Consider the following 26,574-nt stretch of genomic DNA (forward strand, 5'->3'; position numbering starts at 1 on the left):
TTACTAGTACAAATGTGAATAATGCCCACCGCAAAAAAGAAATAAAATAAGGTGTATCTCACAGGTACACCTGTGAGGTACACCTCACCTTTGCTTGTCAAACAAGCAACCACATCAAGTGGACTCGTGCAGGAAAGAAACGCAGTAAGAACACTGCCAAGAACAAGTAAACAAGCAAAATTGTGAAATGAAGATTTCTATAGTAGCATTTTTTTAATTAGCTCTGGAAGAATTATAGAGAATTATATATTTGTGGTACAATCACACTTTTTTTTTATCCCTCGTTTGCTGCTCTACCAAGTTAAGTGCCAAAACTGACTCGTATTGTTATTTGGGAAGTTGCGTAACGATGCGTGGCATGCCACTTCCCTACAACAGCGTAGAGCGCAGGAAAATCTGGTTCTGGACGTACTGCACCCACCGCGTAAGGTTATAAAAACACCTACATTAGCACAGCAGAGAAGTGGCTACATCAGGCGGCTTGACTGATAATTGTAGAAGCGTCCTTCAAAACACACGGAATCATTCTCCACTTCAGGCGGTCTTTTCTCTACTTCCTTTTTCAATAAAAAGATGCTGATCCATAAATATTTTAACAAACGGCTAAATTTGTTAATTTTCACTTTTCCTTCCTGTTTGGCTGTTGCCTCGGCTCTCTTCCTTAGTAGATCGTTTAGTTTCTCAGCTCCTTGCGGCTCTTGTTTCCAGTTGCCAATTTTGCATAAAAAGTGCAGTTAGTGAAAGACCAGATGAGGTAATGGGTGACATTCATATTGCTTATGGTTTTAACGGTTATTGCAGGGTTTGATGATGGACACTGTTTCACATGATTTTATTTTTCACCATATCATGGGTATGTGGTTCCGAGGATCTGCCAGCGTCGTGGCAAGCCGTCACTTGAGGCAATAATGAAGCAAAAGAAAAAGTTAAACGCAACTGGTATTTTCTCCGACCACAACTCATTCCATGAGCATACAGACCAGCTCACTATGAACTGAATCCCTTTCCTTGTCTCTGGATCAGTCTAAACAAAGAAGGTTGAACTAATGACACAACAGTAATGCACATGACTGTTGCAATAGATGGTGACAACTGAACACATCTCGAGTTAATTGCGCAGGCACCAAATCGATGAGAAAACTAGCCTTCACACCCCGGGAGATGCTGATAACTACCGCCATCCAAAAGTAGTGAAAAAGGCAGCAAAATGTTAACCATCGAATAGCTGTCAAGTCTCAAGATTGATTTGGCAGTGCTTTTGGAATGTGTGTGAGGAGTGGTGGCGTGGGCAGGGGAGGGGGGTGGCATGCCACTTAATTTCGGAGGGGGGGGGGGGGGGGGGAGACGTGCCTGGTAGGACATGTTTTAAAGGTACCTGTGGCCAGGTGCCTTCAACCTAAATGGTGAATGCGATCCAAAATCTTGAATGCACTTGAAGCGGCAGAGTGATACACCACGGAACCATAATACAAACATGACCGTACGAGGCTCCTGTACAGGTACGTTAAGCAACATCTGTCACTGCCCCATGTTGTGTGGCCAAGAATTCTAAGCATTTTCATTGTTTTCAGGCATTTGGTTTTCAGATACTTCATATGTGGAATGAATGGAAGTTTAAAGTCACGTATGAAATTTATGCTGTGCGCTCAAAGGTAGGCACTGACCATGGAGCTGGATACTCAGCTCTGGGACAAGGTAGCTCTTCCTTGTAAAGAGAACACAGGAGCTTTTCTTGGGATACAGCTTAAAGCCATTCTCATTTGCCCATGTTGAGACTTTGTTCAGCCCAAGCTGAACATGTCGCTCATGGACTGCAATGCTACATGATTTAAACCCAACAACCACATCATCGACATATACAGAATAAAACATACTTTGTGGAACACACAAACATAGATTGTTCATTTTAACAATAAAAAGGGTACAACTAAGTACTCCACCCTGTGGTACCCCAGTTTCCTGTGTAAATGATCTTGACACAGCATTACCAATTCTAACACGAAAAGTATGGTGTGAGAGATAGCTTCCAATTATGCTAAGCATGTTACAACTGATATCTATTTCCGATTGATCTCTTGTAATACCATAACACCATGTGGTGTCATAGGTCTTTTCCATATCTAGAAAAACTGACAGGAAGTATTGTGTATGGGCAAATTCATGGCGAATGTTAGCCTCAATGCGCACAAGATGGTTGGTAGAAGACTGGCCTTCTCGAAAAGCACATTGGTAGGGACCAAGCATTTTGTTTGATTCTAGGAAATGCAAAAGACGGCGATTTATCTTCTTTTCGAAAAGCTTACATAGGCAGCTTCTGAGCTAGCACTATTGGACCAAGAATGGATCTTTACACAGTTGCAAAATTAGGACAATGAGCTTCTTCCCATGAAGCTGGAAGGTGTATGGCTGCCTAAATGTTAAAATGTGTGACCAATGTAATTTGTGTGTCCGTGTGCATGTTCTTCATCATGTGGTACATAATCCTGTCTGCTCCCGGCGCAGAGCTTTTGTAGACTTTAAATGCTGCTCTAAGTTCGACAAAGTTGAAAGGATAGAGATTGTTTCCTCTGCATTTGCGGTCCAGTGCCTTGCATTCTTCCATTTTTTCAGGGAATGTCTGTAAATAGTGCACGGAGCTAGATACATACCCAAAATGTTTGCCCAGAGCGTCTGCCTAGTCTTGCAACCTGTTTCCTTGATTATTTACCAAGGGCAGTGAATGCGGTCGCTGCCCCTTTATCCCTCCAAGCATATTCCACCTCTCCCAGCTTGCTCTCCTAGCCTGCCGTCGTGTGTGCCTTCTCTGTGATTTACTTTGCTTAAATTTAACAATAGTTTCTGCAGTTGTGTATTGGCACAGAATGTCTCGTGCTTTGTTCTGCTTCTTTTGAGCTTGTCTGCACTTAGGTCGCTCGACAAGCGTCAAGCTTTTCGAGGGAGACACGCTACCCGATCATGTCAAGGTGGGCTATTTGAGACACCCGGTGCGTCCTTATGTGCCTCAACCGCTGCAGTGTCACAAGTGCCTAAAGCTAGGCCATGTCAGCGCTGTCTGTACAGGCCAGATGGCATGCCTCTGCTGTGCCGGCAGCCATGACGTATCTTCATGCACAGTAAAAGAAATTAGATGCTCGAATTGCGATGGACCCCACAAGGCCAATTCCAAGCATTGTCCTAAACAGAAAAAGGAGAAAAAAAATACTGAGCCAAATGAGCAGGACAAATATGTCTGACAAGGAGGCGGCAGCGTCGTCGGGGTGGACAAGCTGTAGGTCCAAACGAGAGCTCCCTGGCTCCAATTCCACAGGTCCAGCATAAGGTAGTTAAATCGACATAGAAAGATCTATCCAAACCATTGCTTCAAGTCAGCCGCGCAAGTCTGAAATCGAATGTATGTCCACGCTTGCCGCTGCACACAGACTGTCAGTGCGAGCAAGGCCAGTGCACTCAGATATCACCATAGGACTCTGTCATCAAAGCCATGCTGCAACAAATAATCGAGGCCCTGCAGCTGCTACTGTCCGTTTTGAATATGCCAGTGGCGCTAACAGCGGTCTCCTAGCTACACTGCAGTAACTTGCACCTCTGTCCGCGAAGATGACTGTGCTGTGTTGTGAAGTGTATACACGTACGCATTGCACAGAAACGGTATGCTGTGCAGCCCTCATCATATTCACCATACCACCACCCTCCTTCCTCTTCACATTCTACCTCCGTTATTCCCCAAACCCCTTCCCCAGCGTAGAGTAGCAGGCTAGAGGCACTTCACTCAGGCCAACAGCTCCACCTTTCTGCCATTAATTATTATCTCTCAACTAGATGTGTTCCCTGAACACACAGCACATTTGGGTTAACTTATGCAAGATTTCTCTGCTATCGTCGAGGTTATAGAGAAGTCCTCAGACATTCCATTGCAATATCTGTGTGGCCATGATGCAGAATATGTTTGTGCTGTGTGTATCAAGTATAAGAAGACTAACCTAATTTACAGAGGTACTGTAATCTCCTGCAACATTAATTATACGCTTATAAGAATTTCCAGCACATGTGGAACCTCACAAATCCCAACGTGTCATATGGAAAATAATAGATTGACGATTTTACAGGCAAAACTATAATCTCATTATGAGGCATGCCGTAGTTGGGGAAATTCCGGGTTAATTTGAAGCGCCTGGGGGTCCTTTGACATGCACCCAAGGCAGAGCACATGGCAGTTTTTGCGTTCCGCCCCCAACGGAATGTGGCCGCCGCTGCCGGGAGTGAACTCGCGGCCTCGTCAGTTGGTTCGATCTTTATTCTGTGACCTCGTGCTCAGCAGCACAGCACCCTATAGCCGCTGAGCTGTTGCCTCAAAATTTATATTTCATTCTATAGCACAGGAAACACAATGCAATGTGATTAAGTAGTGTTATTGATATTCTGGAGCAACTTTCAGTTGTGGAGTGTTCAGAAAATGTATTACTAAATAATTATTTATTAGCCTAATTTTAAACTTTTGTATTATTTCTTTATTTTCTATATTATTTTATATAGTATATTATTTGTGGGCAGAAATAAAGGCGAAGAAGTTCTAGTTTTTCTTGATTCGGGATGGTGCTTTAGCTTTTGGGGGATATGGAAGCTAAAGCAAATCCCGTACTTCATCCACTCACTTTAACCTCTGCGCAAAGCATCAGCCTTAATTTTGGCAACATTTTCGCGAAATTTAATCTCGGTGGGTGTTATTTCCACAAAAGAAGCCAGCTAAATAATGCGTCGTTCGCAAAACATTTGAGTTGGTCCAATTCATATGTGTGTGCACCGTGTACGTTGTTTGCGCAGAGATTGGTCAGCGCCAACTACCTCAATTTAGCATTTCTAATTTCACTACAATGGCTTCCAGCACCATGCTGTCTTGTTTCAGTGCCCTAGAATAAGCTGATGCCGAAGGTTGTTTGGATTGAGTTGGCTCTCCGTTGTCCACGTCAGTACAAATATAATAGCCTTCATTTCTCGCACTTGTAGGCAGTGCAGTTACAAAAGTCATAACAATTTTCATATGGTGGACGCTGAATGCTGCAATCTCGGAGCTTATGCAAAGCCAAATAGAATCAGAACCACGAATTGCAGCCCCCAAAGGCAGCAAAGCGCTAAATGCTAATATGTAGCAATTAGTTGGCATTGGCTCCACATGAACTGACCCTCATTGAGAATTATGGCAGAGAAACATTGTTGGTCTATTATGCTAAAGATCATCGAAAATGCGCCTCCTCGAGCAGTTCTAGCTGTTACGAGAAAGCCAAGAGATAAAGCAGCATGACCTAGCTATAGTCAAGTTCACTGTGAAGCATGGCATGCTAATATGTTGAATATATCCTGTGAAAGAAACACCAGAAAGAAACGCCCGTGTTCTTCCAACACATGCCCCAGCGCAGCCAACCAGCACTTTGGCAGGAGAAGAAATGGACATGTCCACAATGTAGACACTTCAAAAATACCCCCTCACCTCGCCCCTACTTAGGCGACGGCCAACACAGGGGGGCAATGGCATGTCACAGTGTAGGGCTGTGCATGGCACAGTACACAATTTGACCCCCTTATATACCATCACCATTTATGTAGTATAATGATGTAGAAAGCAGATGCTGCCGGCATGGGCACCACTGCTCTTATGAGTAAATATGCAATTGGAAGGAAATAGTTTTTATTTGGCACACGGACAAATACAGAAAAAGCACACTTTGGAGCAAAACTTTTGCATCTCCTTTTGCAAATTCACCGGATCGACTTCCACAGGTGATGCTCTTGGTGTACTGCAAACACACACACACAAAAAAAAAGGTAGTGAAGGCACTTCAGCTGCTAGCTGACGAAGGAACTGGTGGCTTAACAAGCAGGACCCTGGCCCATGGCAGGTTGCTAGCCAAAACAGCAGCAGCACACGCCCCATGTAGCCTTATGTGGTTAGCCGCTGGGCTTAAAGAGGGGAGACATGATGTGCAGCGCACACTTAGCAAGGCTGTTGTGAATGATCACAATCTGTCGTTGGCCTGTAGTCAACAGGTCCCTGCGTGGACAAAAATCGAGCATTAGCCATCATCACGACCAAAGTTGAATACAAACACTTTTACAGACACTGCACAGAATGCATTTTAGAAGGGGGTGCTGCACACTCCCACCCAGTGCATTTGCAGTGATCAATGCATTACACTGCAACCTTGCGCTGCTCATTAGCAAAGACAGTACAGCTTCACCAAATATTACAACAGATTGCGTGGGCTCTGAGCAAATTGATACAATAAACTCAACAAGCCCACCTTTTGTGATGGACATTTCAGCAACAAATGTCTTTTAAGAGGCAAACTAGCTGTCAGTACAAGGTTCAAATTTTTTTTAATTGCTCCTGCAGTCTCTGGCCATTTCTTTTTTGTTTTTCGCCATGGCATTCTAAAGCAAATGCTGATTTATTGGGACTGCAAGCACTGCCTCTGCTTTCTGAATTCACAACTGATTTATGATGTCAGAGATTGTCAAAAGGCAGAAGCTTCATGAACAAGTTTCACAATGAAGCCTATAAAATACTGCTAACAAATCTCAGACACTATTTATAGGGCTTTTCAGGCACATCAACTCGGTCATCTCGTATAGTAGTGAAGTTATGGCTTCTATTTTGTTCACCATATTACATTTTTGCCACAAGATGCAAAACGCTGGCATTAAATGTATATGCAAAATTTCAATGGTGCCTATACATTGTGCATGGAATTAGCAGGCCTGCCTTTTGCTGCAAGAATGCCACCACAGTTTGCGAATAAATCCTTGCCTTTTACAGCATACACAGTTTAAACCAGTTTCCATAAACAATGCAGTTGCTTGTTTTTTATTCCCCAAAGTAGAAAACCTTTTCCTCTATGCACATTGTTTGTGTCAATCGTTGTCATATTGTTTCTGCCATGGATATAGCTTGCACGTGTTTATTGAGAACTTGCTTGAAATAGTGCTTGATAAATTGAAAGTTCCTACTGCATGAACCTTTAGTGCCCTCTTACCCCTGATACATGGGAACATTAAAGTCTTGAAGCAAACCGTCTTTCTGATCCTTATATTTAAGTGCTGCTGACACGAGGAAATGATGGCACTGCATGCTTCTTTAAAGGAAACTGACATAATGGGATATTATATGGTCAGTGCAAAATAAAAGGAAATAAGAGGATAATTTTACACCTGCCAGCATTGTGTGCACATTGTATTTGCTAAAAGTCACTTTCGCTTCGTAGCAAAATAATTTGGTTAAAAAAAAAATGGGCATGGGTATTTGGTGTCCGTACAATATGCCACTAGGTGTAAATCTTTTCTGTCTGTGTGTTGCTGGATTTGATGCATCCCTCCTGCACAAAACTGCCCACGTGATGAAACAGAAAACTAGACCAAATGAATCACTGCACAACCCCGACAAAGCTAGAAAGTAACTACACTGCCGGAGGCTATCAGTGACCATAGTGGCGAAAGCTATGACAGTGCCAGGTTTAAAGTAGCAGCAAAGCTCCAGCAGATATAGTGCATTATAGCATGGATGGCTCGTCTCTATACCATCAGAATATATGTACTGCCATGCAAAATGCATGTGTGAGCCAAAGGGGTAAGAATCATGAAGTGAGGAGTGCAGTCCTATTGAAAAAATCATCCATGCCCTCTTTTGGATGGCTTCCTGCAAGGCTTGCTGTGTGCCACTGAGCCCCGATCAACAGGCAGAAAAATGGAGAAATTACAAAGGGCAATGTGGCTCACCTTGGAAATGCCCTCTGCGCCCTTACGTGGCATTCTGAGCCCTTTATGTGCCCCGTGAGGGCAGATTCGAAACGACCAAGATTGCACTCCGAGGCAGGGGGGCATTCTCGCTTAATGTAGAGTTGGCTTTCTGGTCTAGATTGGCCTATTGTGGCTACCTTCTAACCTGTCCATCGCATACGACTTGATGGACAATCCAAGGAGAGGCATGCGGGAGGTCGCCACAGAGGCGTCGCGGAGAATGGCTCGAGCCTAGTGACAGTGACCAATTGCAACCTCAGTCTGTTGCATATATGCCTTTGCAGTAAAAAAGATCGTCTAAATACAACTTTTTAGATAAAGTTTCAGCAGTGCCGTAATTGTTTTTGGACCCTTGGACTCTGCGGCAAACCAAGGCAAAACCAGCAGCCAATCAGTGGACCAGAGTGCTGATGTCTCAGCACGAGAGCTGAGCAGAAGAACCTTGCATTTTACTGCTTTCCGTACTTCATACTAGAGAAGCGTGAAACACAGTTCATACAGAAGCTATTGCACCATCCTCATGGCGATAGACCACATAGTTTCCAACAAAAATTACAACAGGGAACACTGGCAGTGCAATCACTGAGCTACCACAGGAATTACTGGTAGTTCATACATTTGTACCAGTATCTTCAAGCTTATGGCTGCAGAGATCCTGTTACCTTTATTACGCTTTATTTTTCTAAACACGTGTAAATTTCACGAACTGTTACATTTATATCATGCCATGTTTCATTGAAAATGACCAATTTGCAAAGTCGAAAAGCTATTTAGAGCCAGACAGTCAAATGATCAGCAAATCCATGCATACAACTCATCATTACCACGCTGGCTGTACTGTCATACCTGCATGCAGCTTCCCGCAGACACTAGCAACAGAGTTCGCTCTAGTATTTTTGTAGGACCACTGTGGCCGCAGACCACCCTCCTATTCATATCCTTCACAAAGGGGAGTTTACACTAATAAAACACTGGCGCATATTCCGTGAACACATGTATGTATGGTAGTCAAATTTAATTGGGTCTGTCTCAATGTGATCATCTTTAACACGAAACGAATTTACAATCATCAGCTCTCTCTGGTCGTGCACTCATTCTAGAACCAAGCACTGATCCGTTATCTTGTTCACTGCTAATTGCTCAAACGGCAAGTCCACTTATACAAGCTAGCCCTTGGCAAATGATCGACTAACTTTAATAAGCTAATGCTTTAATTGCAATCAACTGGTTTAGGTAACAAGAGAAGTGAGAATAATTGGATTAATCAGGTTAAACTCCTTATTTATTGACCGGCCTTAACACCACAAACTCAGATGTATCATCTTTGGTACGCCAAGTTTAAGACCTCGAAATTTTAACTTGCGTGCAAGAAACTCGGCGCAAAGCTCACAATGCCATTTCTGATACATTGCAGCAAATTTCAGCTGTTGATACTTCAGCTAATTCCTACCTAAATATTAAAATAATATTTGCTCCAGTATGTTTTTGGCCAGAAATAAAGTTAGCAAATTGTCATAATTATCTATGATGTGGAATTATGATTAGGCTTTGTGGGATTAATACAAACTGATGGCAAATGTATTTTGTCCCCCAAGAGAGTGTTGCACTCAGGCGAAATTTTAATGCAATGAGTATACCAACTTAGATACAATATTTATACGCAGCAAGCAGAGGAGGCAATAGATGCCACGAAACTCACTTGTTTTCAGGTCCCGTGATGTACTGCTGCATTTCAGCCGCATCAACTCGCCAGATTTTATCTGCTGGCATGCCCTGAAAACAAGAAAAGAAGATGGCAGGATCCCATGCTGTCTATTTGAATTTATCCCTCCAAGCTTGGCAGATGGAAAAGCTTTGCTTCAATGTTGTTACATTCGTTAAAATGGGCACAACTTTATTTCTTGTTCATGTGGTTTGTACAACAACCCAATCGGGCAGAAAACAAACAGAAGGAACATTTTGTTTTGTGCATTACGATGGAAGTCTATGTGGCAGTGCTCATGCTACAGTTGTGTTGAATTGTTTTTGCAGCCACCTAAAAGAAAGCAAATTAATTGAAGTATACCTATGCATTTGCAGCTCCACAGTGACCACATTTAATGTATATTTTGCAGAACTGAGACAATGCATTGAAGTGGTACTCTTTTTTTCTGTTACTGCTTCATCAGAGGAGGTATTCCGTAAGAGTCCACCTAGTGGACATGTCCATTTCGTCTGTTTTTATTGGCTGGGCTGGGATGGGTGCATCCGCAGCAGCGATCCAATCAGCACTTCAGCAGCTAACGAAATGGACATGTCTGCTAGGTGGACTCCTACAGAATACCTCCTCAGGTGTCAGAGTGATGCTCCATCTACGCTATCGCCAACATCAGCTGGTCATGAGCGGTGAACAATTAAGGGAAGGGAACCGAGTGAAAAAGAATCTTTATAACATACATTACAGTGACCTGGCTTCCCACAATGCTGCCAGAAATTGGTGCACATATTCAAACAGAATAATTTCTCATGTACAGAAGCCTGAATGGCACCATGTGGGTACGCAAGACAAGCCTACCTGACAAAAGCTTATTAAAAGCGCAAAACACAGACGTGTGTGTGGACATCACACACCACATGCACCTTTGCACTATACAGCGAGGCAGAGCCACAAGCTAAAAAAGAGTGGACATAAGCTTCATACCTCATGACGAAGAGTGTTCAGGAGATCAATGAGAGCCTCAATCAAAGCTTCACCCAGGCCGGACACGTTGGGTTCATCTTTGTCGAGCTCAATCACCAGGCTGCAGAGGGAATTAATGGGCAACAGTAAAGCACTTGCACGGCACAGCATCTAGCTTTGTGCGACTTGCACCTGTGGGAAAATCTCTTCAAAGTATAGAAGGCATTCTAAAAGTGTAACTTCTAGAGACAGGCAGGAATCATTTGCTTCATTTTCTTGTGTGCAATGCAAATTTCCACGTGACAACTCAACAAGACATTTTGAACATAAATATGCTTTCTGGTATACAGTTAATGCTGGTAGTTTTATGGAAACTGCACTGCGCAATGTGCACCACAGAACAACTAACATTCAAAGGTAAACATGCAAAAACCATCTGCCAATTATCAGCTGTAATACAAATCATTAAAACCAAAATGTAATGTCTATAGCACGTGAACAAGGATTGCAAAATTTATACATTTCCTTAGAAAGTTTGGAACTCTATATTGGCCTGCGGCCAGGACTGGGTCCGTGCTTTTTCTGAGGTCTCGATGATAATGTATTTATTCTGCCCTTCTGCAGCATTTGGAACATTCGGAGAGAACGGCATTTTTTTCTAAGAATATACCTCCCTGATCTGGATAAAGCAGCCAGATAAAGCTGCAAGTGGAACACCTACTGTCATATGTTGCGGTGCATCACTAGTAAACAGACTGCATACATTCACGTTGTGCGAAACACCCAGAGACAAGTAGGAGATGAAAGTGCTCTATTTATGCTCCTTGTTTCAGGGTGTTTCATGTGACATGTTGCATGCGAGTTCACCCTTGACACCACAAAGTACGGCCACTGTCTGCAGGTGCAATTGCTTGCTGGTTTGTACACTTTAAACATTTTTCGCAGTACCCTGGCATAGAGTAATGGCCCCTGCACTACATCTATGTTGGCATGGTGACAGAGATCCAGTGGTGATACAATTTAGTTGATTCGGAGCAACTCCTTTTGTAGGAAACATTCTTATACAGTCTTGTATATAAACTAGCTAGACCAGTCTCTGCTTTATTTCAGTGGGTTATTCTCCCACTATAACGAAACCAAAGATGTGGGGTCGGGCACTGTACCAGTTATAGTGAAGCAAATTGTCTTTCGACAGCAATTATATGAACACTCCAAGCAAATTTGCGCCGCTGTCATTGGCGTCGCCGTGGGACTCCGCATGTATTTAGGTATATGTGTGCTATATGCTCATACATGCTATATATGTGCGAGATATTTCTACACTATTCAATTGCTAAAGCTGCTCATACCAGGTCTTACGTTCTTGATTAAATTATTCCTCAGAATTTTGAGAATTGCAGCCCACAAACAAATGTCATGAAATGTAACACTCGCAGCACATGCCTTGTATCTTAAATCTTCTCAGGCTATTAAATATTAAAAGTGCTAAACAATATCAGTGCTCAAACCTAGAAGACCTGTAATTTCACTGGTGTGGCTCTTTAAAGGCAGCATAGTGGCGCGTCCATGTTAGTTCGACCCGAGTTTATTTAGAACACCATCCGAGAAGTTCAAGCGCTACGCTAAACCTTGCTATCGCAGTCAGTGCTTCGCCCTTCGGGTTGAACTGCGATTTTTTATTTGTCTGCATGTAGCCTATAACTGATATTCTGGGAGCTAAAAAGTCAAATACAGTGTCATCAGAATTTTTCAAAATATTGCACTTATGTGGACTTGGCACCTCCGCATTTCCCTAGAACCAATGTATAGCAGGAACCAAAATTTTGGACACCGATCGACATATATGTGCATGATGCTGCAAACATGTGGTTGTAAATAAAGTTGTCACCACGTTGACTCAGCGCTCAACTGCAGCTTTTTGTCACCAGCTCCCGACGAAGAGCCGCTAGTTGCAGTACTATGGCTGACGAAGATTTTCAGATGGCCGGCAGAGTGGCTGATCAACTAGCCGTCGCTGGAAGCTTGCCATCAATATGTTCTTATCAGCATCATCAGTAATCTAGTGTGAGGTAGCATACATGGGTAGACTGACAACAGTAGTAGGAAAGCCATGTCCAGAAAATTAATAGGCAACTGTAGTCAGCAGGAGCAGTCTGAAATGACACATGCTAGACGTGCGTGAGCACGTCAGCAATATTGCTTGGCTGGATGACAACCGGCAGGCCATTGTGGTCATCTCACGTAATCACATTGATCGCATGGTTGCGTATTAGTGGCAGTGCAAACATGTGTACACAATTTATTCTTCCTGTGCTACATATCGGCATAGCAGACTGCCAATGGGCCACCAAAATCTACAGGAGCCCCCTTTGGCACTTTGGAGGTATAGTTTATTTTGCACAAGCCTTGTGTATGCTTATAGCGAATATTGAATACATACAATTATTTGATCAGCATTTGTCAGATATGCGACTGTTATAGCGAGCTGCTTCAGCTGTATAGCAAAACAAAAAACAGACTAGTTACACACAAGCTTTGGCCATTATGTGAAAAACGTTAAGTGAAAGCCCGCTGGCTGACGACATGGACGAGTTGTGCATCCGTGAATGGAGACTTCATTTTGCAAAGATTTAAAAAAAAATTATGGGGCTTTACGTGCCAAAGCCACTTTCTGATTATGAGGCACGCCGTAGTGGGGGACTCCGGAAATTTGGACCACCTGGGGTTCTTTAACGTGCACCTAAATCTAAGTAAACAGGTGTTTTCACATTTCGCCCCCATCGAAATGCGGCCGGCGTGGCTGGTATTCGATCCCGCGACCTCGTGCTCAGCAGCCCAACACCATAGCCACTGAGCAACCACGGCGGGTACATTTTGCAAAGATTAGAGTGCTGTTGTATGCAGTAGTTTCTGCGAGTTATACGTGCAGATAATTTTTTTTTTCTTTCCGGGCTGCTGTAATTGAGGGTGTGGGGTTATATGTGAAAAAATATGGTATTTATAAAGAGCGTACCTGTACTAATAGAGTCAATCCTCACAACAGTAAGTAGTGAATAAAACAAAGAAATTCTTGAAGTACTTGAAATGCTTTACTGGCACTGCCATAAAGGCCAGAAATTGCAATAACTTTATACGCTTAAAATGGCATTAATAAAAATACATATATATTTATGCGAACTTCAGCATGTTCTTTTCCCTCATGAATGAGGACAACAAGCGCACTCTGTCTACCTTCTAGCAGCCATTTCTTTTTTGTCCTTTGTGAATTTCTGTGCTGATATAGCTACTAAAGACAGCAAGCTTTACAGGTCAACTATCAGTTGCCCATAAAATCAGTGTAGCCATGCAACACTCCTATTTACCTGCCGTGGTTGCTCAGTAGCTATGGGGTTGGGCTGCTGAGCACGAGGTTGCGGGATCGAATCCCGGCCATGGGCGCGGCTGCATTTCAATGGGGGCGAAATACGAAAACACCCATGTACTTAGATTTAGGTGCACGTTAAAGAACCCCAAGTGGTCGAAATTTCCGGACTCCTTCACTACAGCGTGCCTCATAATCAGAAAGTGGTTTTGGCACAATAAACCCCATAATTTAATTTTTAACGCTCCTATTTGAAGCGCTACTCTGTGCCCATTTGCTTGACACCATGCTTAATTCATGTATCTTTACTTTTGCTTGCACAGCACTGTAGGTCAAGCTTCTGTCCAATGTGTTCTCTGCCACCCAAAATTTTGTTTTACAGGGCTGGTATGGACAGCAATAGATTACATAGTAGTATTATAGCACTTACGCATTCATGTAGTCCATGACACGCACAACAAGTCCGTAAACCTTGCGCACGGTTGCACGGTTGACACGGTAAGCAGATCGCACGATGTAGGGGAACTCGTGGGTCTTCCCCACCTTGAAGCACAAAAATCCACTGCAAAAATAACAATTTACGTTTCAGCTCACAGGCATGAACTTGCACATATTGCTATATTCCCCTCAAAATAATTATTGTGCACTAAGGGGGCATGCACATAAAAAGAATACTGAACATCCTGGCTTTCGCAAACCAAGAGGCGAATCTTTAACTGGAATGATACGGTAACATTCAAAACACTTTCTGAATGAAGTTAAGAAAATTGTCTGTAGGAAATGCTGTCCTGAACATACGAGCCAAATATAGATCCGCGACACGCAGAAGGGAGCTTACGATCTCGCAGAACAGAATTGATTGCTCTCTCCTGCAACTTCGGTCTATTGCTCTTTTCTGACATATGTTATGTCAGTGATGACAACCTACAATGTTCCATAGATGTCAGCCACTGGGCGATTTTTCATTACCACGAATTACTCACAGGCAAAAGCTCTTACATGCATATATGGTCTGCCCTTCCAGATCCTCTAGGAAATGGGCAGACACTTGTGCATCACACCCATACTGTCATGACTACTCTGTTACCCTCGGGCGCCTTTTCCAGAAGCCAGCCAAACAAAGGAGTGGTGGGAACAGCGTTACCCAGGCAAAAGCAACCGATGAGTTGAGGGGGAATGGGGAGGGCAAGCGTTGCTCTCAGTATATCACCCTTCTCAAAACCTCATTGGGAAGATATTCATTGAAAGTGATCGCAAATCATCCCCAGAAGATTTTTCAGGTTACAAGCAAGGAGTTTCTGTGCTCCCTGTAGTGACAGTGTTTCTGTTTCATTTGTGCATAGCAAATGAAACAGTGTTTCTGTTTCATTTGTGCATAGCAAATGAAAGTTTTGTCTCCGACACAACTCGGAGGCAAGGCTGTGGGTGTGTGCGTGGGGGGGAGTGAGTGAGTGAGTGAAACAACTTTATTTTTTCCACTATAGACGTAAGCAAACTCAACGTCACCTGGCTAGGCCCACTCGGGGACCATCAGGTGAAACCTGACGGCCCTCTCGCGAGCCCTCTGGACTGCCAGGATTTGAGAGGTCTGATCCTGGGCCCTAATTAGCTTCATCATTTCCTCTTGGGTGAAAGGGGGACCGGCAGAGGCGCAGCCCCACAGGACATGTTCGAAGTCCGCATAATCACCACAAAGGGCAGTTATGCAAGGGGGGGGGAGGAAAAACACATGGTAAAAGCACTGTAGCAGCCAAAGAGTTCTTGAAGAGAATGATGAATCAGCCAAAGAACAGAAGAAATATGTTATAAGGACATACAACAGCTTGCAAGTCTTTGCCTAACAAATCTGTTTCATAAAGTCAGCACTGTCTGTGGCATTTATGGGACCAAGGCAGCTTCGAGAGTTGGCTAGCAGTCTTTAGCACATTCAGTATGTGCGGGCATCAACATTGCAGAAAAGCTAATTTTCCATAGCATATGACAACAAGGGTTAAAAACAGCTTGAGTCTAACTATTAAACATCAAATTATTATTGTAACGGTTATTTTTTTTTAATGATGCTTGTGTCTCACACGACTTCTAAAACAAAGAGCACACAGAGGTGATCTAACTTGTAACACCTGCCCAAACACTAGAATTACACTTGATCCCACAGCCGATATTTCTCGTCAAATTTCATAGATGGCCTGGTTTATATGCACCCTAATGTTAAAACACCCGAACAAAAACAGCGTGGTTTTCATCCTAGAAGGAAACAACTACAGCAATGAATTATGTTTACTCAAGTACTAGTGTCAGGGCAAGCTGGCACGTCTGCTGCATGCATTCTTATGAGGGCAGCAGTCTTCAAAACTGCTTAACAAGCATATGTTATAAAAAGCTTAGTCCTGTACCATTAACCCCAGACAAAGACAAAGACAAAGACAAACCTTGCCATTTGCTGCAGAATCAATGCAAGTGCGATATTGCTCCTGTATGACTTCAGCTGGGAATCGCTGTTTATATACATCATACAACGAAGCTGGGCTGAAGCTATTTCATATTTGCTGTTTGGTGAAGAAAGTCGTATAGGAGGTTATATATTCTACACTTTGACCCACGTCGGCAATGTCTACATTCGCACCGTCCTCTCTTTGTCGACATATACCAAGCATTTGTGTATCTAGTTTCCTTTCCTTCCACTCTACCGTGGTGGCGGCCCCGTCATCCACGTGAATGCATATATATAAAGAAACCTATGTGTTGTGAGCCACACAGTTTCGCTGGTCATCCACCTTCACAGTGGAATGGCTCATGACTTCGTTTTTTACTTCGATCGTTACATCAGTGTTCGTCATATCGAGGTTTGACTGTACAGCAACGAGCGCTTTGAAAGCCTGCAGATAGCAGATACCGCGATTAACGATACATGTCTAAGTCATCACAAACCAATGGAACATCTAATGGGCCTACTTCTAACATTTTATAAATATCAAAGAGCCAATCTGTCTTATTAAGGTTCATTATACTTTGGCAGTACACTGTTTATGGACATTATATAATGACGTTGTAAAGATGTATGTGCTACGTTAAGTTGGTTGGCTAAGTTTTTATTTAAAAAGTTTTCTTGAAGATGTATTTCAGATGTCATTTCGGTTGGTCTACTAAGATTTTCTCGTGAAATTTTCAAGCAACTTGATCTTTGAAAATCTTAATTCCCGAGCTTCCTTGTGCAACGTACCTGCAACACAACACGGCAGAGCTTTCTATAGTTGTGGGTACGTCTATTATTGGTAATATCTTATAAATACAGAATGTCCAGGATAATTGTGCCATAACTGTCGAGACAATATTTGTGGTTTACTGGGAATGTGCATTTATGTTGCTTAATGAAGCGAAAATCCACTATGTATTGTGAAAAATCAGCTAAAATACCAGTACGGTCCTCATGTTGATTTGTTTTATTTTTACACCCCAAAATTATACTTAACATAGCAAAGGGCATCTTGGCCGGAATCATGATGATCAGATTTGTTATGCAACACAGCTAGTTAGTGGAAGGCTCCAAATTTAGGCTGAACAAAACCTTGTGCTCAGCAGCAAACTGCCAGACCCCATTAGCTATCGCAGATCTGTTTGAAACCAGTCTCCTTATAGGACAATACCTTACTGACTTTATGAACCGTACTCTATCGGATACCACTTCAGCAGCTAGGACAAACTAGGACAAGTCCTTAACTTGTCCCAGCTAGTAGCAGCTGACAGGACAAAATTGCAGTACATGACATGTATGACACGCACAGGTTCAAAGGGAGAAATGGAAACACTGACCAGTAGTCGTTGATGACACTCCATGACTCCTGGAACAGTGCTACAGGGAGAGTCTTCGGCGGGGGTGGGGGCGGGGGAAGCGGCAGAGGTTTCTGCCGAAGCAGCTCTAGACGGCGCTTCACTGCCTCCATGGGCGGGCGCAGGGGAAACCGGTTGATGATGTGCGGACGGCCGGGTGGGATGTGGGGCGGCAGTGGAGCATCAGGATTCCGCTTCCGCTCTTCTTCAGCGCGGTATTCTGCCTGGTATCGAGCCTCATTTATCGATGCCATCAGAATCACATGTGGTGGGCGGTGTACGTAGTCCACAGTGGGCTCTTTATTAAGGTTGACAAGCCTATGGTTTATGGGCATCCAGCGGCCTGGGTTGCGTAATGGAGGGGGACGTGGGCGAACCGATGGTTCCTTCTCACTGCAAGAAGAGCAAAGAAACAAACTGTGATGCAGTTCTCAATGTTCATAAAACAAACAAAAGCTTGAGTGGCAAAACACCTTAGTGAATTTCGGATCTATCTTCTGTTGTTGAGCTAGTACGCGAATCATTTATAAACGGACAGTCTCTGCAAACACACATAGAGGAAGAAGTACCGACGAGGTGATCACTTTGTATGGTATTTCAGTGTGTGTCTCTTTGCAATACTGACACGAGTCAAACCACAATATTTGATTTGATAGTGCTCACGTCACTCATGTCAAGACTTTTCTGTTGCCAGAGGGCTCTTAACATGGCAACTTTTGAATGCATGGACATTTCTGCAAGCATTACATAACACAATTTTTAGCCGCAGCACAAATTCTCATGAGCAAGTGTTTATTTGCCCGACTCCATCGATTATTTCAAAACCATTCCCTGAACACACCAAGAGAGCAGAAGTGACAAAGCACGAATATAATAAAAGTGTTTGATGTATAAACGCACAAGTTTTGCAGCAATTATGGTTTATGGCTGTGAAAAAAAAAGCTTTTCTCAATGCAGCCTGTTTCCTCCATATACGGAAAATTTAATGAAGGAGGCAAGAATTAAAGTTCACTGTCCCTGTGCTTCTAATTCATTCGGCCTCGCATTGAAATCTGCAAGCCTTCTAGTTGACTCGCATGTTAGAACCGCCCCGTAAAAGTTGGTCTAGGGTTCAATCCCTCAACCATTACAAATTTTTCTCCAACTGCAAAGTTTTTCTTTTTGATCGCAAAACCCATATGGGTTTCCTTGGTAGCTTCGTGTTAGTCACATGGACAACGCTTCCTTTCATGCATGGTATTTGTCGCAATGTTCTACATGAGAAGATCGACATCCTGGAGCTGTTGTCCTCAGGCCACAAAAATAATGGCACGAATAGAATTTCTGAACAATACGCAGACGAGTAAAGCCAAGCCTACATTTCTGTTTGTAAGACACGTACCAGCAGCCTAAAAGGTTTGTAGCAACATTCAGACTTAACAGATCACGACCTCTGTCATGATTCCTTTGCTCGCTTCCACCACACTAACATTGACGAGGCACAATATCTGTGCAGACTGATTATACTGCCCAGTTGTGACAACTAAAGTTGTACGCACTAGCCCAAAACGAAGTGCCACTCGAACACCAACTGCAACGAAATGCTGGATAGCGTAAAAGCCTAGTTTCAGATACTGCACATGTAGAGAAGCCTCGGTTGAGATTTGAAATACAAATGGATGCGTGATGAAAAGCTCGTAACAATAAAAACGTTTTGTTGCCAACCCCCCACTGATGGCACAACCCGAGCGTGCCAGAAATTGACTGCGTCCATATATGGCTCCACGTTTAAACGATGGCGTCGTCTGCCACTTGTAAATTTTCTGTTTAAAGCCGTTATTTCGGCCTTACCTAGCAGGTGGCAGTCATTCCGACAGCCGGGCAGGTTGACGCTTATCACAGCCGCTCGACACACTACTCTGTTAGCATGTGATCTTGGTGGTGCTACGCCTTTTATTGCAATAGCAATTATATGGACACTCCTGGAGCATTTCTGCGGGCGTCGTCGACGTGAGGTTCCGTATAAAGCCCAAGGGCGATAAAATCGTCGCCGCGTGCCGTATGCTAGCTGTATGTGCGAGTGAAAGCGTGCGAGGGTGAGCCGGCGATCGCGGCTCAACTCGCGCACGCAAGCAGGTAAAATGGAAAGGCAGCGCACCGTCTTCCGTCGCGCGCAAGGCTCCTGCGGAAAGTAGGGGCGGATTCTACTCCGGGCGACCCGGGCAGCAGCGCGCATCCACCCGAGCCGCTGTATCTTGAAGGCCATCTGCGACGCGGGGACAGAGTCCGCCCGGGCGCCGTGTTTCCGCGGCTTAGTTCGCGTTGACGCGAGACGCAGCACGAAGGCCAATTCGCTCATTGCTGTTGTCGCGCTTCCTCACTCCAGCGTTCTTGCACCGAGTTTCCGCGGTCGTCGAGTGAGATGTGCTATGTTTGCTCATGCGCGCGTGACACCATGCTTGTTAATTTAGTTAGTATGCCTATGTTTGCAAGTTTATACCGCCGCTAAAACTACTATTCTTACATCGTACACCTGCACACTGATTTGCTATCGCAATCGATGCTTCGGCTTTCGGGCGGAACCGCGACCTTTTTTGATACCGAAGCTGAAGGAAAAAAAGTTGGAAGGCTAGTAGCGCATCCTCTCGACAGAAATGGTCACTACTCTTCATTGACACTCCAGAGGAATTATTGAGAAGTGTAGCGTCTTGTTCAGTCTTGGGGCTGCGCTGTGCTCAACTCGGTGAAGTGGAGGCCTCAAGAGCTTCGAGTCTATCATTCGAGAATACGGGAAGAATGCCTTTCTTAGCGCGTTGGGGGTGACAGTGGGTTGTGAACCACGTAATTTATTTTAGATACCCGCAGCATCTCAAACTACGACGCCTGCGTCTTCGACCAGGAGGTGCAGCACCTCAAAACGCTAGCTGTAGAATGCGAAAATGTTCCCCCAAAAAATACCGCCACTACCACTGCATGCTACCAACACCGGTACCACCGACCGCACGGTGTTACCATCGGTCCTAATACCACCGGTACCGCGCAGTGGTATCACTGGCACCGATGCCACAGGAAGCACCGATACCCCTGGCACCAGATCTATATATTTCTTCGGGATCGGGACACATTTTTAAACAGCCCTAGGGATCGGCCAAGGAAAGAGGCTAGAAACTTGCATAACAGATTCGGAAAAGCGGGAGTATAGCTCCCAAAGAAAGCCATCTTCAAAAAAAAAAAAAAAAAAAAACGCCGTCATTACCGTTCGCTGGAAGCTACGCACGACCGAGAACGCACGGTTCCTCGGCATGAACTCCGAGATTGGGCCGGGCCCGCAGCTGCACGCGGTGGACTGAAAAGCCTCGAAGGCGACGTGCTGCGACGTCGCTAAATACAAAGTGCACGCATCGTCTGCTTAGGTGCTGCTTAAAGGATAAAAATTGTCTAATCCCCAGACCTGCAGCTTCGCCAAGATTGCTTCAATAGCATAAACTACTCACCCGTAAACAATTCAGCCAGACCGAAATTTTGTTGCAGTTTGAATACATGAAAGAGTGCTTGATCGAGTGCTTCGATCGACAAAGTTATGACAGCAGCTAACTCTTTCAGGTCTTACCACAGCCAATGCCAGGTGCACGCCCACCCCATAGTCCTATACATAGTTTAAAACTATGCCAAGGAGGGGCTATTTCATTCGCAATGAAGCCTGAGTTAACTGCACGCGACAGCGCACTCACGTAGTATCAGCCCTATCAGCGTCAAATGAAACGTTAACAGCGGAGCGCCTGGCCCAAGCATAAGTGGGAGGTGTAGTGCGCGCCGTCCAGTCATCACCATTGACAAGCGCACACATCCGATTTGGCCCGCACGGCGCTCGTTTGGGAGTCAAAGAAACGGCCAAACGCGCTCGACACGCCTACGCCGGCCACCGTCGCGGCTGCCAGCCATACCGCGCTGTGCAAATTTGCCGATTGAAAGAATGAATGTGGCGCACAAGCGGCAAACCACATGAGCGAATCTATAATGACGGTGCAAACTGCACTACACGCGCCGCTGTTAGCGCCGATAGCACTTAAGGTTTCAGCGACCTGCGCGAGAATACTCGCCGCAAACTGCAATATTTTAGCTCTTCTTTCATTTTTATTTTCTCCCTTTCAAATATAACAAACAGAACAGAAGCGAAAATATCGCGCGCTGCGGCCAAGCCGGATGTGCGTGCCTGTCAATGGTGATGACTGGACTACATCTTCACTTATGCTTGGACCACGCGCTCCGCTGTTCACGCTTCATTTGACGCTGATAGTACAACTATATGGGCAGTGACCACAACCTTAACTGCGCATTACCACATCCAAGGTTGCAGATTGCACGAACATTTTTTTTTTAATAAGCATCAGCATTCTCACTGGAAAACAGCCTTGAATGAAAAGGCTGTCGCTCATTGTGACAGTGGAACACAAACACCGGCACTGACACCAAAGGCAAATTTTAAGTCAACGTGGACTGTTAAATTCCATTCCAGAAACCTCGCAGCGCTTGTTTCGTGCAAAGACTTATATTAAGCGAAAATTGCGTCTGAACGGTCCGCATACAGCGCCATTCAAATCGCCCGCTTACGAACCGGGAGTCGTGACGATGCATGCGACGGCGGCCGACAGCCGGCGCTACGGTTTCTTGCGCAAAACGCAGAAACAGAGCCAAGACGGAGCCGATACAGTGCGAAAGGGAAAGCGCGCGCCGTATCATACACACAATCCTCGACGCTCGTCGCGATGGGCCTCGTTCTCTGCTACTTGCAGTTTTGAGTTCGCAAAACCTGCGCAGCGCTACGCGATAACGAAACTACTTAAATGCGAAAGCGCGGGCGGCGCAGAGTCGAGCGAAAACAAACCTTTCGTCTGCCAGCGTCGTTGCCAAAGGTAACGTCAAGAAGTTTTTTTACCAAGAATCGAATGGAAGTAGACAAATAGCATTTTCTTCATTCTCATAATGCAATGCAGTTATCTTTATTATGACTGGTTGAGTACTAGTGGCAGAATTATGACGAGGAGTCGCTACGTCATCGGGCTAGTACTAGAATGTCCCGGTAGTGTCCTGCATTTACCTCAATTTCTCAATTACTAGAGCTCTGTTCTCGGTAATATTGACGCCTCGTGCACTAATATATCACTTATATTTAGCCTGACAATATTTGCCTTTAGTGTAAAACTAAAAGGGAAGTTTGGCACTGCTGCCCGATGCGCGCCAATTCCCAGTGAAAACACTGTCCGCATAAATAGAACATCCTAATCATGTGTCCCAATGTCCGTGCACATTTAGAAGACAAACAAGACATCCGCCGTAAGTAATTTTGAATATCCTACCACGGACATCCCAATTAAGGGCAATGCACATGGACATTTTTCAGTTTACACATGAATAGTGGTCTTCCAAGATGAAGGCTTTGTTTAAGTTTTCTATGAAAAAAATTGTCTTCTCGTATTTTCTCATTACAATCCGAAGCTATCAAAAGTCTGTGGCTTCTTATTCTGACGCAATTTACTTTGAAAACATAAGTATATCACGCCACTTCTGCCCGGTGTAATTAAGGCCTAGAAGAAAGAATTAGGCGCACAGCACGTGCATGCGCGCGTGTACACGCGATGTGTATGATCTTGTTGCATGGGCTTTATGTCCACTGCATATCTGTCACAGAGCATAATGTGCAAAAGGCCCTGACGTGTCCACGAAATGTACGCAGCATGTTTCCAGACGCACTGCACTAAGCAACGTAGCTGCGTACGCGGCTCGTACAGCGATGGTAAGCAAAAGCTCTCGAGAAAACTGGGCGCGTATTATAAATACCGCGACGCATGTAACCTTGCTTTTCAAATAACGCCAAGTACGTACTGCGCCACAGATCACGTAGCGGCTCAACGCCATTAATTGTCCGCTACGACACCGACAAGCCCGTCGTGGTGACAACAGCGGAAATAAATAATAATAACAATAATTATTAAATTTTAAAAAGTCGCAGTTTGGCCCGAAAGGCGAAGCATCGATAGCTTATTAGTAGACAGCTATACGAAATAAGGATAGTAGTTTTAATGGCCGTATAAACTTGCAAACATTCGCTTACTAACTAAATTAAGCATGGTGTCACGCTGGGAGTGAGAAAGCGCGGCAGCGGGCGCATTGACCTTCGTGCTGCCTCTCGATTCAAAGCAAACTAAGCGGCGATAACACAGCGCACACGAAGCTATCAGCACTCCGCGCACTCTGTCCCGATCGCAGATCGCTTTCAATATAGGGCCCGCGCGGCGCCATACGCCGCCTCCCCCCGGTGCCTTGCGCGCGACGGAAGACGGCGCGCTTCCTCCCCGTTTTCTTCCTTTGCGCGCGCGAAATGGCGCCACCATCGTCGGCTCACCGTCGCACGCTTTTACTCGCGCATACGGCGCACGGCGACGACGTAATCACCCTTAGACTTTAAACGGACCATCACAGCGACTGCGACGGCAGAAATGCGCCTGGAGTGTTCATATAATTGCTACTGCAATAAAAGGCGTTAACACCACCAAGACCACGACCTCTGTATGGTAGCCTGCGCGCTAACAGTAATGTGTCGGGCGGCTGCGATAAGTGCCACCCTTCCAGGCTGTCGGAACGACCATCACCTGCTACGTAAGGCCGAAAGCATAACGGCCCCATCGTTTAAACGTGATCAGAGTCATATATGGACGCGGTCGATTTCTGGCACGCGCGGTTTGCACCATCATTGGGGGGTTGGCGACCGTCTCTTGATTGAGGGCACGTCCTCGACAGTGCTTGTGCCCAAAATATGATCGCATAATGAGCGATTACGATTAGACGAGAGTAAAAACAGACGCGTCGCTACATGGCAACCCGTGCTCGACTCACCCAATAAATGGAACTTGGTTAGCGTTTAATCGAGGACACGTCCAAGACTGCGCTTCGACGAAAAAACATGATCGCATGACGCGTGATCCTGATCTCGTTATTGAGAGGACAGCGCGAAGCTCGACAAAGCACCCGTAGCGACAGACCTAAAACATAAATCGTAGACGGTACGGAGTGGCTCGCAACGGTCACGACCCGGTCACGCCGCTCAACGTCTCATGTAGAGAACGCGTGCTGGAAAGTGATTTTGCGATGTCCGGACATATAATTCGGGCAGCAACGGAGCTCGCGACGAAGGCAATATAGGGCGTATAAGTGCACGAAGTCCCATCAGGGCTACCGCTGCTATGCGTCGACCAATGTCGAGCGTCCGATTTGAATAAGCTATGTGCCGACGAAACAGCTGAAAAGGCGACCATACCTCACGCCGGGTTCCTCTTGGGGTTCCTTTCCGTCCATGACAAAAGGGTAAGGGCAGCAACGGGACCAAAGTGCTGAGCTCGAGCTAGGAGGACGACTCCCGATACGTCCACCTCGATCACCAGCCAGATTCGAATGTCGACGGGGGCGAAAATTTCAATGCCAGGGCAGCTGCAACCGCGAGCAGCTCGTGCCGAGCGCGAGCTGTCGCTGATGATGATCTCAGGCATTGGTACACAGCCACAAGGGCAGATTGACCGAGAAGCGGGTGATAGAACAATAAGAAAGACGCGATAAAGGGCGGGGTATTAGTAATATAGTATAATGAGAATAATAAAGCTAAAAACTCTTGATATATTGTAACCTATGAAATGAACTTATTTACAATGCGATTATAGTCAGCGTAGCGCAAGAGACGCGACGGTCAGCCAGGCAGTGGCCAGCTCCTCACGCGCCATTCCATTCTACTTCATCTTCTGCGTCGGCGTGCAGCGCGGCCTCTACCCCGGGAGCAAACGAAGCTCTCCGACTGAGCGGCAGCCGTACAGCGAAGTGACCAATCAGCGACCGAGGAGTGATCACTCTTTCATAGAGACTCTGGCACCGACGGCAGCCTCACTGCCGCTGATCGATTTTCGCCTTTAAAATCACTCGCACACGGCGGCACCGATATCGTCGCTAGGCCTTCTTCGGTGCACTTCAAAGCTGAAGCTGACGGCGCTTACAAGCCGCAATATTTTCTTACCGTTGTTGTCGCTCTTCGCGATAATTATACACAAAAAAGAAAATACGCAAACATTGGCGGCGCCGTCGGCTGCGATGCGAGCACAGCCGAGCCGCGGTCGCCTGCCGTCGGTATCCGTGCACTGCAGCTGAGCTCGACAAGTATCGGTGCTCTCGTTCGTGTTTAACGTTTGACAGTGGCTACTGTTTTTCACAAAATATACGATTTGCACATCACTTTAACTAGGGGAAATTATTTTTCTCGGAACAGAAGCTGCAGCCTACGTTTGACAGTGGATATCCCCCCCCCCCCTTTTCATAAAATGTACAACCTACGCAATCACTTTATCTAGCGGAACTTAAGTTGCTTGCAACAGAAGCTGCAGCTTATGTTTGCGTCGCCGGTGGCGGAGGCGCGCACCTTCGCGGCCGTCGATTGTCCCGTCGGTCGTGTGGTGGGCGGTGCGCCAGCCGAACGGCTGTCTATACTTTGGACACCTCTCGCGCAGCAGACGTTCTACGGCACTGAAGGACGGTTCGCAGTTACGACATGTTTGCCGCTATCGTGGATGTGCCTTTACATAGCCCGATGGTGGTACAGTTTGTCGGATAATGTGCACGACTTGTATTTTACGTAACCACCGGTTGTGAGAGGTCGCTCTGGCGATGACGTATGTCACGTCACTCAAGCGTAAGTATGACGTATTCACGGGTCTGTGTATCTTTAAAAAATCGCGGTTTTACCAGAAAGGCGAAGCATCGATTGTGATAGCAAATTAGAAAATACGAAGTAAAGATGTATAGTAGTTTTATTGGCCGTATATACTTGCAAACATACACATACTAACTAAACTAGCAAGCGTGGTGTCACGCGCGCGCAAGCCAACATGAACACCTCTCACTCGATGACCGCGGAAACTCG

General features: G+C 45.2%; 1 protein-coding gene across 4 annotated transcripts; it reads right to left on the minus strand.

Annotated features, from left to right (window-relative positions):
• Positions 1-5,666: 5,666 nt before the first annotated feature.
• Positions 5,667-25,112, minus strand: LOC126516785 (uncharacterized). 4 transcript variants are annotated; one of them, XM_055064089.2, is made up of 6 exons: positions 24,931-25,112; positions 17,619-18,029; positions 14,239-14,370; positions 10,469-10,568; positions 9,488-9,561; positions 5,667-6,046 (listed from the first exon to the last, which is right to left on the minus strand). In XM_055064089.2, the coding sequence occupies exons 1-6, from the start codon at positions 24,966-24,968 to the stop codon at positions 5,944-5,946; spliced, it is 858 nt and encodes a 285-aa protein (XP_054920064.1). In that variant the 5' UTR covers positions 24,969-25,112; the 3' UTR covers positions 5,667-5,943. The 4 variants fall into 4 exon arrangements, with proteins under 4 accessions (XP_054920064.1, XP_054920063.2, XP_050022845.1 ...); XM_055064088.2 differs by lacking the exon at positions 24,931-25,112 and adding an exon at positions 21,347-21,487; XM_050166888.3 differs by lacking the exon at positions 24,931-25,112 and adding an exon at positions 21,110-21,337.
• Between the last annotated feature and the right edge of the window lie 1,462 nt (positions 25,113-26,574).

The sequence above is a fragment of the Dermacentor andersoni genome, chromosome 1, assembly GCF_023375885.2.
Source record: "Dermacentor andersoni chromosome 1, qqDerAnde1_hic_scaffold, whole genome shotgun sequence".
In the NCBI taxonomy this organism is placed as follows: domain Eukaryota; kingdom Metazoa; phylum Arthropoda; class Arachnida; order Ixodida; family Ixodidae; genus Dermacentor; species Dermacentor andersoni.

Excerpts from the sequence above, each read along its gene's own strand:
- LOC126516785 (XM_055064088.2), bottom strand. The coding sequence starts at position 21,462 with ATGTGTGCGCTTGTCAATGGTGATGACTGGACGGCGCGCACTACACCT. Across the intron at positions 10,569-14,238 it reads GTCATGGACTACATGAATGC|CCTGGTGATTGAGCTCGACA; the intron begins GTAAGTGCTATA and ends TTCCCTCTGCAG. Across the intron at positions 6,047-9,487 it reads ATCACGGGACCTGAAAACAA|GGACCTGTTGACTACAGGCC; the intron begins GTGAGTTTCGTG and ends TTGTCCACGCAG.